Source organism: Monodelphis domestica, chromosome 7, assembly GCF_027887165.1.
Source record: "Monodelphis domestica isolate mMonDom1 chromosome 7, mMonDom1.pri, whole genome shotgun sequence".
In the NCBI taxonomy this organism is placed as follows: domain Eukaryota; kingdom Metazoa; phylum Chordata; class Mammalia; order Didelphimorphia; family Didelphidae; genus Monodelphis; species Monodelphis domestica.
In genome coordinates, this window is record NC_077233.1 from 184,060,587 (window position 1) to 184,073,169 (window position 12,583).

At 41.8% G+C, this 12,583-nt stretch overlaps 1 protein-coding gene across 1 annotated transcript in view; it reads right to left on the bottom strand.

The window, feature by feature from the left end:
* The window catches only part of LITAF (lipopolysaccharide induced TNF factor), a 46,351-nt gene extending 38,478 nt beyond the window's left edge, over positions 1–7,873 (bottom strand). Inside the window, exon 1 of the mRNA XM_056806149.1 lies at positions 7,763–7,873. Within this exon, the coding sequence (XP_056662127.1) occupies positions 7,763–7,841 (79 nt within the window). The 5' untranslated portion in view covers positions 7,842–7,873. The remainder of the gene's footprint in view (positions 1–7,762) is intronic.
* Positions 7,874–12,583: the final 4,710 nt, after the last annotated feature.

A 12,583-nucleotide genomic window follows, 5' to 3' on the forward strand; every position in this document is an offset into this window, starting at 1 on the left:
CTTTTTACCCTTTCTAGGGTAACTGTGTGGTTGCTGTTGTTCAGTCCTGTCTGACTCCTGGTGACCCCATCTGGGGTTTTCTTGGCAAAGATACTGGAATAGTTTGCCCTTTCCTTCTCCAGTTTATTTTACAGATGGGGAAACTGAGGCCAACAGTAACGTGATTTGCCCAGGGCCGCACAACTCTTAAGTGTCTGAGGCCATATTTGAACTCAGCAGAAATGTTGCCAGGAAGATTCAGCTGCTAACTTTCATAAGTAGTTTTCAGTCAGTGCAATTGAGCTTGTGTCCTATGAGAAAGAATGACGTATTTGCTCCCATTTTCTGTGAATTCTGAGTCATGGGTGCTGATGGAAGATTCCATTAGATTTCTATGTGCCATTCTCCAAAATGGATTCAAGTTTTTCTTAATAAACACCAGAGACGTTCATTTTACAGTTGGGAGAACTGAAGCCAGTCCTGGTAAATTGACTGCTCCAAGATCACAGAGCAAGTCCAGGAAAAGAACCCAGGTCCCTTAACTCCCACTCTAGCATTTCTTCCACTAAAAATCACCTTGACAACCCAACTCACCGCAGCAAATCTAAAAGCTGTAGAAAATTAGAAAGGAATATGTATAACAAAGCTTGTAAAAAAAAAAATACATCAGTGAGTGTGATCTCATCCGAGTGAATACTCCCACTAGTTTGAACTTCAGTACCTCCAATACTTTTAATCCTGTTATGCTTCTCCATTTCTTTCCATAATTCCTCCATAAAGGACCTACCCAACATTACTAGAGGTCTTCCTCTGAGGAGGGAGAAAGTGTGTACGTATACATACATGAAACATTGCACCTGTGATTTCATTAAAGAAGGGAATGTCGATATGGATAGGTACTATATTTATGATTTCTTTGGTATAAGGAACTCCTAAGTGAAGAAATTCCCTCTACCGTCTGTCAACATGGAATCTAGAAACCCTAAACTTGTAGCCTAGTAAGATCTGATGAACCCCAAGTTTTAGAACTAGATTTTTTTAAACCCTCACCTTCCATCTTGGAGTCAATACTGTGGACTGGTTCCAAGGCAGAAGAGTGGTAAAGGCTAGGCAATGGGGGTCAAGTGACTTGCCCAGGGTCACACAGCTGGGTTAGAACTAGATTATAAATTGGAGACCCCAAAGCTTGTCCATGTTCCCGGTTCCTGTGGGAATCCATCCTGAAGGGAATCTCAGGGGAGCAGTTTCAGACAGAATAATGGACCCCTAGGTAAATGTGCTATATTTAGCATATGCTAAGGACCCTCTTTGTTTTAGGTAGTCTCCCCTATTGTATCAGAGACCCTTTCCCAAGAAGATCCACACCTGGGCTGGAACCATCCTTTAGTATCCATTGTTAGCAGCCCCTTCCCTTACACCCTAGCCTCTGGCTATGATTCCTTTCCCAGGCTTGATTGTATGCTGTCAGTATAGTTTGAACACTCCCGTTTTCTTGGTATCTTTCCCAGCCCCTGGATCTCCCCAAAAGGTATCAAGGTTCCCCAAATTCTTTTGTTCCTTGGAGTGGACATCTAGTGCTGTGTCCTTCCCAGGGATAACATCCCCAGAGGGCAGGCTTTATACCCTGTAAAAGTTGTGGCACCAGACTGAGTAAAGGGCCAAGTATTGGACTCATCCCTATCCTGATTAAACCGTGGTTTTTCTGACTACTTTGGTAGTTCTGTGTTATTTCCAGGTTAACACTTCCCTTCAGTTTACCGTCTTCGAGCTGCCTGGACTACGAGCACTAAGATTAAATGGTCACAAAACTGCCTGTCAGAGGCAAAGAATGATCCTAGGTCTTCTTGACTCCAAATCTGGCTTTCCACGCATTCTCCCCCAGGGCCATTCAAGATAGACGATGGAAACTTACAATAACATGCCTGAGGAGAGACTCTAAATGAATGCTCTAATGCAAATACCAACAACATGGAAATGGGTTCCAATCAAGAAACTTTCAATAAGAGCAGCACTTCAGCTATGTATTACCCTGGAAACTAGAGGTCCCACACTTGCAGCTTGGAGGGATTTGGTGATCCCCAGTTTATTTAGTTGGGAGGTTTTGACCTTGTCACAGAGTTCCTCCCAGAGGGAAAGTCCTACTTCACTGGTCTCAGGCTAACCATAGACTTTGAGTTAGTTCTGAGTGGGGATGGCCAATCCCATCGGATGCCTCTTTTTGCCTTAGAAGCTTCTCCCATTGTATCACATCTCCCTTTCGGGGATTGAACTTGGGACCTTCAATTTGTGAGACTGGCACGCTACCCACTGTGCTATAACTCAAGGTCTATGGTTAGCCTGAGACCAGTGAAGTAGGACTTTCCCTCAGGGAGGAACTCTGACAAGGTCAAAACCTCCCAACTAAATAAACTGGGGATCACCAAATCCCTCCAAGCTGCAAGTGTGGGGACCTCTAGTTTCCACGTTGACACTACTTAGAGCCAGATCACTCATTTCCTTGGTCGACATGGAATCTAAGAGAACCCCAAGTTTTAGGGTCAGCTTAGAAACTGGAGACCCCAAGTTCATCTCTGTCCCCGTGAGAGTTCACCCCAAGGAAGTTTCAGACTTAGCTAGACTCCGACAGAACAATAGACCCTAAGGGAAAAGATCATCTCAGTTAGGTGGGGCTAAGCAAATGCTAAATTTCCTTTTATCTTAGAAGTTTTTCCCATCATATCAAGCCTGTTTCCCAAGAAGACCCACACCTGGGCAAGGGTCATCTTTTTAGTGTCCATTGTAAGGCAGGCACCCTAGCCTCTGGCTATGGTTCCTTTTCCCAGCTTCCTTGTATCCTGTCCCTGCAGTTTGAACACTCCCATTTCCTTGTAACCATGGTAATGTCAAAGGATCATATTTCCTGGTCCCTCAGTTCCCCTAAAGGGTATATGAGTTCTCCAAATTCTTTTGTCCTTTGGAGCTGTCTTCTAGCGCAGTGGCACTCTCAGAACTTTGGTGGCTGGAGCTGCCAGAGTCTGGGGAATTGGTTTTTCTGACAATTTAATAGTTCCGAGTTTTTTTCCAGTTAGTACCTTCATGACTTCTAGTTCATAGTCAACTTTCAGCTTAAGGACGCCTGGGCAGACAAAAAGATAGCATATCATTAAAATATCCCTGAATAGAGCCTCTACTATTTACTCTACAAGCAAAAAAAAAACAAAAACAAAAAAACTTGGAGGTGGGGATAGGAAAGAAACAAAAATAGCAAAGCAAAAGCCAAATTCATTCCATTTTGGAAGATGATATAGTGAAAATACATCTCATGCCTAGTTTTCCATATCTTTATAAAATGATTTCCCCCCCAGAGTTTTCTTTTTTCTTTCCCTTGGTTCCTAGAATACAATAGACATTTAACTCCAGTATTTAAACAACAGTTTATTTTTCTTCAAATGTTTAAAAGTTACTACTAATAGGACCTTAAGCTTTTTTGATAGAAGAGCTTTCAACCCATACTCTTCCTTCCTTTCTTAATTTTAGTTTCTTCCTTAATTTTTTCTGCCTTCCTCCTCTTTTTCCTTTTAGCCCTACTTTCCTTCTTTCTTCTTTTGCAATTCTTTCCTTCCTTAATTCTTCCTTCCTTTTTTTTAATTCCTAGAAAAACCACAACACTTGCATTTGCAACCAGTAGCTTCCCAGCAGGGCACAAAAAAAAAATGCCACTTGTTTCATGAGCTGGCCTGTTATAGCCCAGCAGGAGGAAAAACACTAGCTAACTCCTAGAACACTGGATGCTGAATTATTGTTATTGTCAAGTCTAGGGAGATTCCAGATCTCCTTTGACTTCAGGGGGACCTGGAGGTGTAGTCTCTATCCTTGGACACAAATGGTATCACATGAACCAGGCACGAAAGAGAACCACTGATTTTTTTTTCTCTTTTGGGCATACATAATCAGAGACTTAAGCAGTATGAGTAGATCCCAGAACCAAGCCTCTGGAAGTGAACTCTTCCTCTTCACCAAGGCAACTTAGTACTGCATATATTTATAACTAAACAGTGTTCCTTTTTTCCCAAGGCTGCTGAGATCATGCCCTGAAATGGGGATGCAATTGTTTGCAGAAAGAGACATACAGAGTGCTTCTGTACTAAGCCAAAGAGCCTTGCCTGCAAGCAGGCAATTACCTACAGCTAATTTAATTGTCTGAAGATGGTGACCCTCTGTAATCAGAGTAGCAGCCCCTGCCTGGCAGGCAAAGTTAAATCATGAGTACTTTTCCAGGCTGCCTGCTGGGTTTCAGTTTGTTTTGTTTTTTCCATGAAAGATCGTCAGCTCTTGTATGTGTGTCCTGTTCCCACCATGGTCCTTTGCCTTCACTGGAAGATAAACTGCTTGCCCCGAAACAAGATTTAGTTCTTCGCTGGCCTCCCTTCCAAGTTAGACGACGACAAGTCTCCCTTTTAACAGCCAAAGGAGCACCGATGAAAAATGAGTCTCCGGAAGAAGACAACTTTGTCCTCTTTCAGACTTCTCCGGGAACTGTACCCAGAGGTCCCCCCTCCCCGCCGCCCCCCGGGGTCATGCTTTCTAGTTCCAGATACTCTAAGGCCGAGGGCATTTGTACCGGGAACTCAGAATTAGCATTCAGGTTTACGGAAAGTTTGGCCACCCTGGCTTGGCTAAACTTAGCCGTCATTGTCCCCTTTCACACCCATCTCGGGGAAACATCTGGCCCCACGGCTCCCCCAGCGCTCCTCTGGTGGGTCTCTAGGCTGGAGGTCCTGGGGCCATTCTGTACACTCTCCGACCTCCGCGCCTCTCACTTCCTCCTCGCCCCTAAAATCTGAGCGGGGACCAGGACCTAGCCAATAACCCCTTATCAGTCAAAGGGACTTCCTCGTCTATGCCTCCCAGGGATTTGCTGCGTCCTCGCGCTGCTGGCTTGAATTGTTATGTTTCCTGGAATTTGAACCTGAACAATAATGTTTATCCGTCAGCAAACTCTGTCCACAACGCTTGGCACCAGCTGCTTCAATTAAGATTTTCCGGCCCTTGCCAGAAAGAAGGGGGGGGGGGGGGGGGGGCGAGGCGGAGGCAGGGAGAGGAAACGGTAGGCTTGAATGTGGTGTGAACGTCCCGGCTGGCACAATTTGAAGAAACCGCGCGTCCGTCGAATCTGTGCCTGAACGTGAAGCCCCCAAAGAAACCCCGCCGTGGATGAAGCTACAGAAGAGGCCACATGGCTGTGGTTCCACGAACAGCATTTCATTCTGGCTGTGGTGACCTCATCGGGACAATACCGAACGCCCGGGACCAAAGGAAGGGGCGTCTTCCTCGCTTCCGGCCGTGGGCTCCGTGCCGTTACTTCTCCAAACTTCGTCCCAGCCCCTCTCCCTCCGCTCGTCCGCCGAGAGACCCTGCGGCGGGAAGCGGGAGGTGGCGGTCAGTGCCCCAGGCCGGGGGAGAAAGGCTGGAGGCCCTGGGTGGCCGATCCAAAGAGGCAGGTGGGCGTCTGGATTTTAGGGAAGGGACTTTGCGGCTGGCCCCACACCTTTGCGCTTAACCTGGAAGGTGCTCCTCGTGCCTTCCTCTCCGAAGCTTCAGGGGCTCTCAGACTTGGGCTCCTACACCGCCTCCTGCCCGAAGCCTGGGGGAGTTAATGCTATTGCCTTTCCCCAAAAACTCACCTTGCACGTCATTTGTGTGTGTGGTATTTCTGTATATATATGTGTGTGTGTATACATGTAATGGGTGCGACTACTTGCATCGCGTGTGGTGTTTGTGCATACACGCGTGTTTCTATGTGTGTGTGTAGAGTGTGTGCATATGTGATTTGCATATATCACATTGCATGTGGTGTGCGTATATGTATGTGTATATGCTTATATGTATGTGGACATTTATGTAATATGTGTAGACATGCAGCGTGTGGTATTTGTGTGGTTATGTGTGTAGAGCTATGTGGGTAGTCTGTACGTGAATGTGTGTTGTATTGATATTTGTGTTTTGTGTATGTAATATATGTATGTATGTGATGTTTATATCTTTATGTGTATATATTGTGTGTCACATTTTTATATGTGTAGATTAATGTATTTCTGTGTATACATAATGCGTGTATGTACATTGTATGTGATTTATGTGTGTATAGGTATATATGCTGTGTGTGGCGTGCATGGCAATTTTATGCGTGTGCATATCTGTAGTGTGTCTATTGTATGTATGTATACATGGATACGTGTGTATATGTATGCATGCATATAAGTAATGCATATCTATCCATTGTATGTGATGTTTGTATATAGTTGTGCCTGTAGCATACATGCATGTATATGTGCAACGTATATCGACACTGAGATGTGTGTATACATTATACATGTGTATATGTGTAGTGTGTATATATACATTGCTGTGAAATTTGTGTATATGCCCTTTTCCCACAGCATCTGTATATGATTGCTTTGAAAGGGTCCACTCTAAATAGAATCATAGGAAAGAAAGGGTTCTTGAGAAGTTATTGGCCTGATTTATTCTTTACATTCCAGTAGGATTCTTGGTTCTTGGTAAGTGAACTGTATTAGCTTTCTTAATAATTCCATCATTGGGAATACATCCATAAAGTGTTCTATCAAAATCAAAAACAACCCCCAAAGAGCCATCTGTTCAAAGGTTTTCCTAGCAGCATTCTTGCTAACTGCAAAAAACTGGAAGCAATTTAAATGCCCAACAATAGAAGAATGGTTATATAAATTGCGGTGCATTAATGTAATAGAACACTATGGTGCCATTAAGGCTAAAAATCATGAGGCAGACAAAGAAATCTGGAAAGAACTTTCTGCTAGCGGAAAAAAAGCAGAACTAGAAAAATGAAGTCCATTCTATATGTGATCAAATACTAGGAAAACTGAATGAGAATTAATTAATTAAAACATAGATATCAAGAAAGGTTTAAGTGGAAGCACTTGGGTAGTGACATTAGTCATTCGCTAATTTGCTATACTTCAACTACCTGGTCTTCCCTCACCCTCACACGGATAGTTCCAGATTCTAGGAAATCAGACAGGGAAGGATCTCAGGTGTACAAAAATAGCAATTCTTGAGAGTTGCAAAAACATTGTTTTTAGTTGGTGAACAGATCTTAAACATGAAAAATATCAAATTGCCAATCATGAAGAGCAACTTGAAAACTGGGAAAAATTGCCAACATGGAGAGGGAAATGGAGGTGGCACAGCGAATAGAGGAGTGGGCTGGAGTCAGCAAGACTCATCTTTTTTAGTTCAAATTCAAATTCAGACACTGTGTGACCCTGGAAAAGTCACTTGACCCTTCTTGCCTCTATTTCCACATCTGTAAAATGAGCTAGAGAAGGAAATGACAACCACTCCAGGATTTCTGCCAAGAAAGACCCAAATGGGTTCATGAAGTATCAGACATGACTGAAAACACTGAACAACAGTGATCATGGAGAGACTTTTCCAATCAATGATGTCTTTGTCACTGCATTTTCCTTAATATCTTCTTCCCTTCACCTCCCCAAATCTCCAGAGTCTTTAGAAAAGGAAACATACCTTAAGATGGAATTTTGGTTTAATAGAAAAGAAGCAAACCCCTGACTCCTGCTCTGGTTCTCATTCTGTTAGACTGCCCTGTTGTAGGGGCAGTTATTGCTTTTTTGTGACTAAAGTGAATTGATGATAAAGATTGTAGGATCAGAGTCAGAGATGGAAGGAGACTGAGAGGTCATCTAGATCCTAGTCCAGATTTCTCATTTTCCAGATCTGAGCAAAGAGGAGTGAAATAACTTACCCAAGATCACAAGGGGAATGAGCAGCAAAGTCAAGCTTTTATTTGGTTCCTCTGACTCCCAATCCATCTCTGATTCCATTGTGCCACTTAGCTTGCCCTTGATTACCAAGTATTTGAGCAGTTCTCTCACTGAACACCCATTCCAGATGCAAATTGATTTTTTTTAAATTACTGCCTAAAAGGCAGACTCTTAACTCCATCAATCTTGCAACATATGTGACCCAGACTTTCACTAGCCAAACACTGGAGGTCAGGAAGTTCATAATAATGAAAGAAGAGAAACAAAGTCATTCTCCTCCTCCAGGAAATCATCAGAATTTTAGGGGATTCAAATCAGCCACAAGAGCCCTTTGAAACAGATTAAAGGTAATTCATATCCCTGTAAGAGTTATTCTATTTAAGGAGACTGTTTTCATTTCTTCTTGGAAATTGAAAAAGGGGTCTCCAGATCGCACTTAAGCATCTTGCCTTGAAAATAAAGATAAGAACCTTTTTCTGTTGTCGTTCTTTTGAGCAATGATTTTCATGATGGGCTGACATGCAATATGAATGTGGTCAGTGAGGCTATTAACAGAAGACCCATTCAGAGGAAAACTTATTCAGAGGAACAGAGAACATGTGGTACTTTTCACAAAAGAGGAAGAGAGCCATAATTTGTTTATAACAAATTCAGCAAGATGGATCCATAAGCAAGCAAAGGTGAATAAGGGAACAGCTCAAGCATGAACAACCTATGGATGTGTACACACAGGTACTAGAGTTCTGGTTTTCCTTTCAAACTGAAAAACTGCTGCTTCTCTTCTAAATAAAACCTCAAAGATTTGCTCTGTTAAGGCTATGGAAGGACAAAAAAAAAAGATCTAAGCTTGTCTCTGCATCTCCCTTTGACTGCATTTTGATAAATTCTTTATAGTCTAGTGAGGTACAATGGAAAGATCACTGAATTTAGAGCCAGTGGGTCTGAATTTGAAGCATATCTTTGCTATTTACTACCTATATGATCCTAGGCAAGTCAATCCTCCCCTCTAGTTAGAAGTTTAAGGAGGAAGTTGAGCTAGATGCCCTCTGGGATACCTATGGGTTTTAGATTTAAGATTCTCTCATTATCATTCTCCTTCTAATCTCTTTCAGTCCCTTATCTGCCCTCTACCCACCCTCTACACATACACACACAAAATCTCATAGCTCTAATGTGACGAAAAATTGCAAAATACTGCTGCTTCCTGAAATCAAGGTCTCTGTGTGGTCTCTTTGTAGAAAGATAACGTTCCAATAGATGGGGGAAAAAAAGAATTATCTAGGAGATAAAATGAAGATAGGTATCTTATTGTGTTTGCATGCTAAGCAAAACCTTTTTTTCTACTCATTTGGACTTTGTGTCTGTAAATGCAAAGGATCCAAAGTCACTAAGATAGTCTGGTAACTTCTGACCCCGGTAACTCAACTATGCTCATGAGGATAATTCAATAGATCAATTTCCAAATAGACTGATTCATAGATCTATAGAGACTTTAGTGATCATGAAATTATAGGGTTAGAGATAGAAGAGAACTTAAAGATTCTGAAATTAATCTTGGGGATCATATGGTCCAACCCTTATATTTTATGTGTAATGGGAACCCGAATGGAAGCTTCATTCTTAGGGCATGAGCAAATCTGCCCTTCTTAGTGAGTATATGCAGCATGTACCATATTCCCTGATTTCAATCCACATATGCAGAATCTTGGGGAAACAGTTTCTGTTCATGAGTGATTGAAGGAGAAGTGAGGAGGAGCTGATTCTATGTGATGGTCTTCTGGGCAGAAGAGAAAGTCAAGAATGACTCAGAAACCAAAATGGAACTGAGTGCGCAAACAAGGTCCAGCAGATTATCGCTCCTGCTCTTTTCAGATGACTTTTGAGTGACAGGAATTGCTGTGAGCCACTAGGTAAGAGAAGGGAAGCTTGTCCTATTGCCCATATGGCCACCATGTGTCCCTAAACACATAGTGCCTCTGTTTCTGTTGTATTTCTTCTTTCCTAATCTTAGGAGAATGAGTATCTGGTGATAGAATGGACCAGTTGTAAACCCCAAAACATCAAAAGAATCATCAGCAGTCACTTTGGCAATAGGAACTGGCAACAAAGGCCATGAGAATTGATAGAGTCAATAGCTAAGTCAGGTAAGGAGTCAGCCCTGAGAATCAATCTGTTGTACTGAACCCAGCCGTGGTTGGCCTTTTATCTGAGTCCCTTAAGAAAAGTTTACTTGAGTCATCAAAACAATATGGTACTGGCTAAGAGACAGAAGGGAGGATCAGTGGAATAGACTTGGGGTAAATGTCCTCGTCAAGATAGTATGTGATAAACTCAAAGATCCCAGCTTTTGGGACAAGAACCCACTGTTTGACAAAAACTGCTGGGAAAATTAGAAAACAGTATGGGAGAGATTAGGTTTAGATCAATATCTCACACCCTATACCAAGATAAATTCAGAATCAGTAAATGACTTAAATATAAAGAAGGAAACTATAAGTAAATTAGGTGAACATAGAATAGTATACCTGTCAGATCTATTGGAAATGAAAGAATTTAAGACCAAGCAAGAGACAGAGAATATTACAAAATGTTGAATGAATAATTTTGATTACATTATAATAAAAAGTTTTTGTACAAACAAAAACAATGGAACCAAAATTAGAAAGGAAGCAACAAATTGGGTAAAAATCTTTATAACAAAAACCTCTGACAAAAGGTCTAATTATTCAGATTTATAAGAAGCTAAATCAATTGTACAAAAAATCAGGCCATTCCCCAATTGATAAATGGGCAAGGAACATGAATAGGCAGTTTCAGATAAAGAAACCACATGAAAAAGTGTTCTAAATCTCTCATAATTAGAGAAATGCAAATCAAAACAACACTGAGGTACCACATCACACCTAGCAGATTGGCTAATATGATAGCAAAGGAAATTAATAAATTTAAAAATTAATAAAGGGGATGTGGCAAAATTGGGACACTAATGCATCACTGGTGGAGTTGTAAATTGATCCAACCATCCTGGAAAGCAATTTGGAACTATGCCCAAAGGGTTCTAAAAGACTGCCTGCCCTTTGATCCAGCCATACCACTGCTGGGTTTGTACCCCAAAGAGATAATAAGGAAAAAAACTTGTACAAAATATTAATAGCCACACTTTGTGGTGGCAAAAAAATTGGAAAATGAGGGGATGCCCATCAATTGGGGAATGGCTAAACAAATTGTGGTATCTGATGGTGATGGAATACTATTGTGCTCAAAAGAATAATGAACTGGAGGAATTCCATGTGAACTGGAAAGACCTCCATGACCTGGTACAGAGTGAATTGAGCAGAACCAGGAGAACATTGTACACAGAGACTGATACACTGTGGTACAATCAAATGTAATGGACTTCTCTCCTAGCAGCAATTCTCTTCTCTACTAGCAGTCCCTCAATTCATGAGAAAGAACACTATCCACATCTAGAGAAAGAACTGTGGTAGTAGAAACACAGAAGAAACACAACTGCTTGATCACATGGTTCGATGGGGATATGATTGGGAAAGTAGACTCTAAATGATCACCCTAGTGCAAATATTAATAATATGGAAATAGGTCTTGATCAATGATACATGTAAAACCCAGTGGAATTACTCCTTGGCTATTGGAGGGGAGTGGGAGGAGGGGAAGGAAAGAATATAAATCATGTAACCATGGAAAAATATTCTAAATAAATAAATAAATTTAAAAAGAAAAAAAAAGTTCACTTGAATAAAGGAGCAACTCATTCATTGGCAACATATTTTCCAGAAGTGAATTTGGTGGGGACTCTATGAAGGGCAAAAAGTACTCCCAGAGCCACGAGTCAGAAATCACCCTCCTGGGGGCAGCTGGGTAGCTGAGTGGATTGAGAGCCAGGCCTAGAGATGGGAGGTCCTGGGTTCAAATCTGGCCTCAGACACTTCCCAGCTGTGTGACCCTGGGCAAGTCACTTGACCCCCATTGCCTAGCCCTTACCAGTCGTCTGCCTTGGAACCAATACACAGTATTGATTCCAAGATGGAAGGTAAGGGGGAGAGAGAGAGAGGGAGAGAGAGAGAGAGAGAGAAAGAGAGAGAGAGAGAAAGAGAAAGAGAGAAAGAAAGAAAGAAAGAAAGAAAGAAAGAAAGAAAGAAAGAAAGAAAGAAAGAAAGAAAGAAAGAAAGAAAGAAAGAAAGAAAGAAAGAAAGAAAGAAAGAAAGAAAGAAAGAAAGAAAGAAAGAAAGAAAGAAAGAAAGAAAGAAAGAAAGAAAGAAAGAAAGAAAGAAAGAAAGAAAGAAAGAAAGAAAGAAAGAAAGAAAGAAAGAAAGAAATCGCCCTCCTAAAATAATAGTTCCCACATTCACACTTGTTTAAGCTCACTCTTCCTAGAGAGGAGTGAAAGTATAACGGAGAGTAGACCCCTCAGTGTAGGTTGGGGATTATATCAATCATGTTAGACTTGAATCTACTCTTCCCAGGGGAGAGTGCTCCCCTGCTTTGGGGGAGTGAAGATTGAAGACAGTTGAATGCCTTGCTCAGGGTCAAACAGGCAAGTATGTACCAAAACTAAACTAAACTACTTTGGCACCCACAGCAGTTCACTTTTCCATTGAGCCACATTCCCAGACCAATGATACTCTATTGGAACCAAGAAGTCGTAGGGTGGTACAATGGCAAGACCCTTGATCTGGAAGTCTCAGGACCTGATTACAAATTCTGTCAGAGCCACATACTTCCTTTGTCCTCAGATTAGTCATTTAACCCACTGAGCCTTAGTCCCCTGATCTATAAAATGA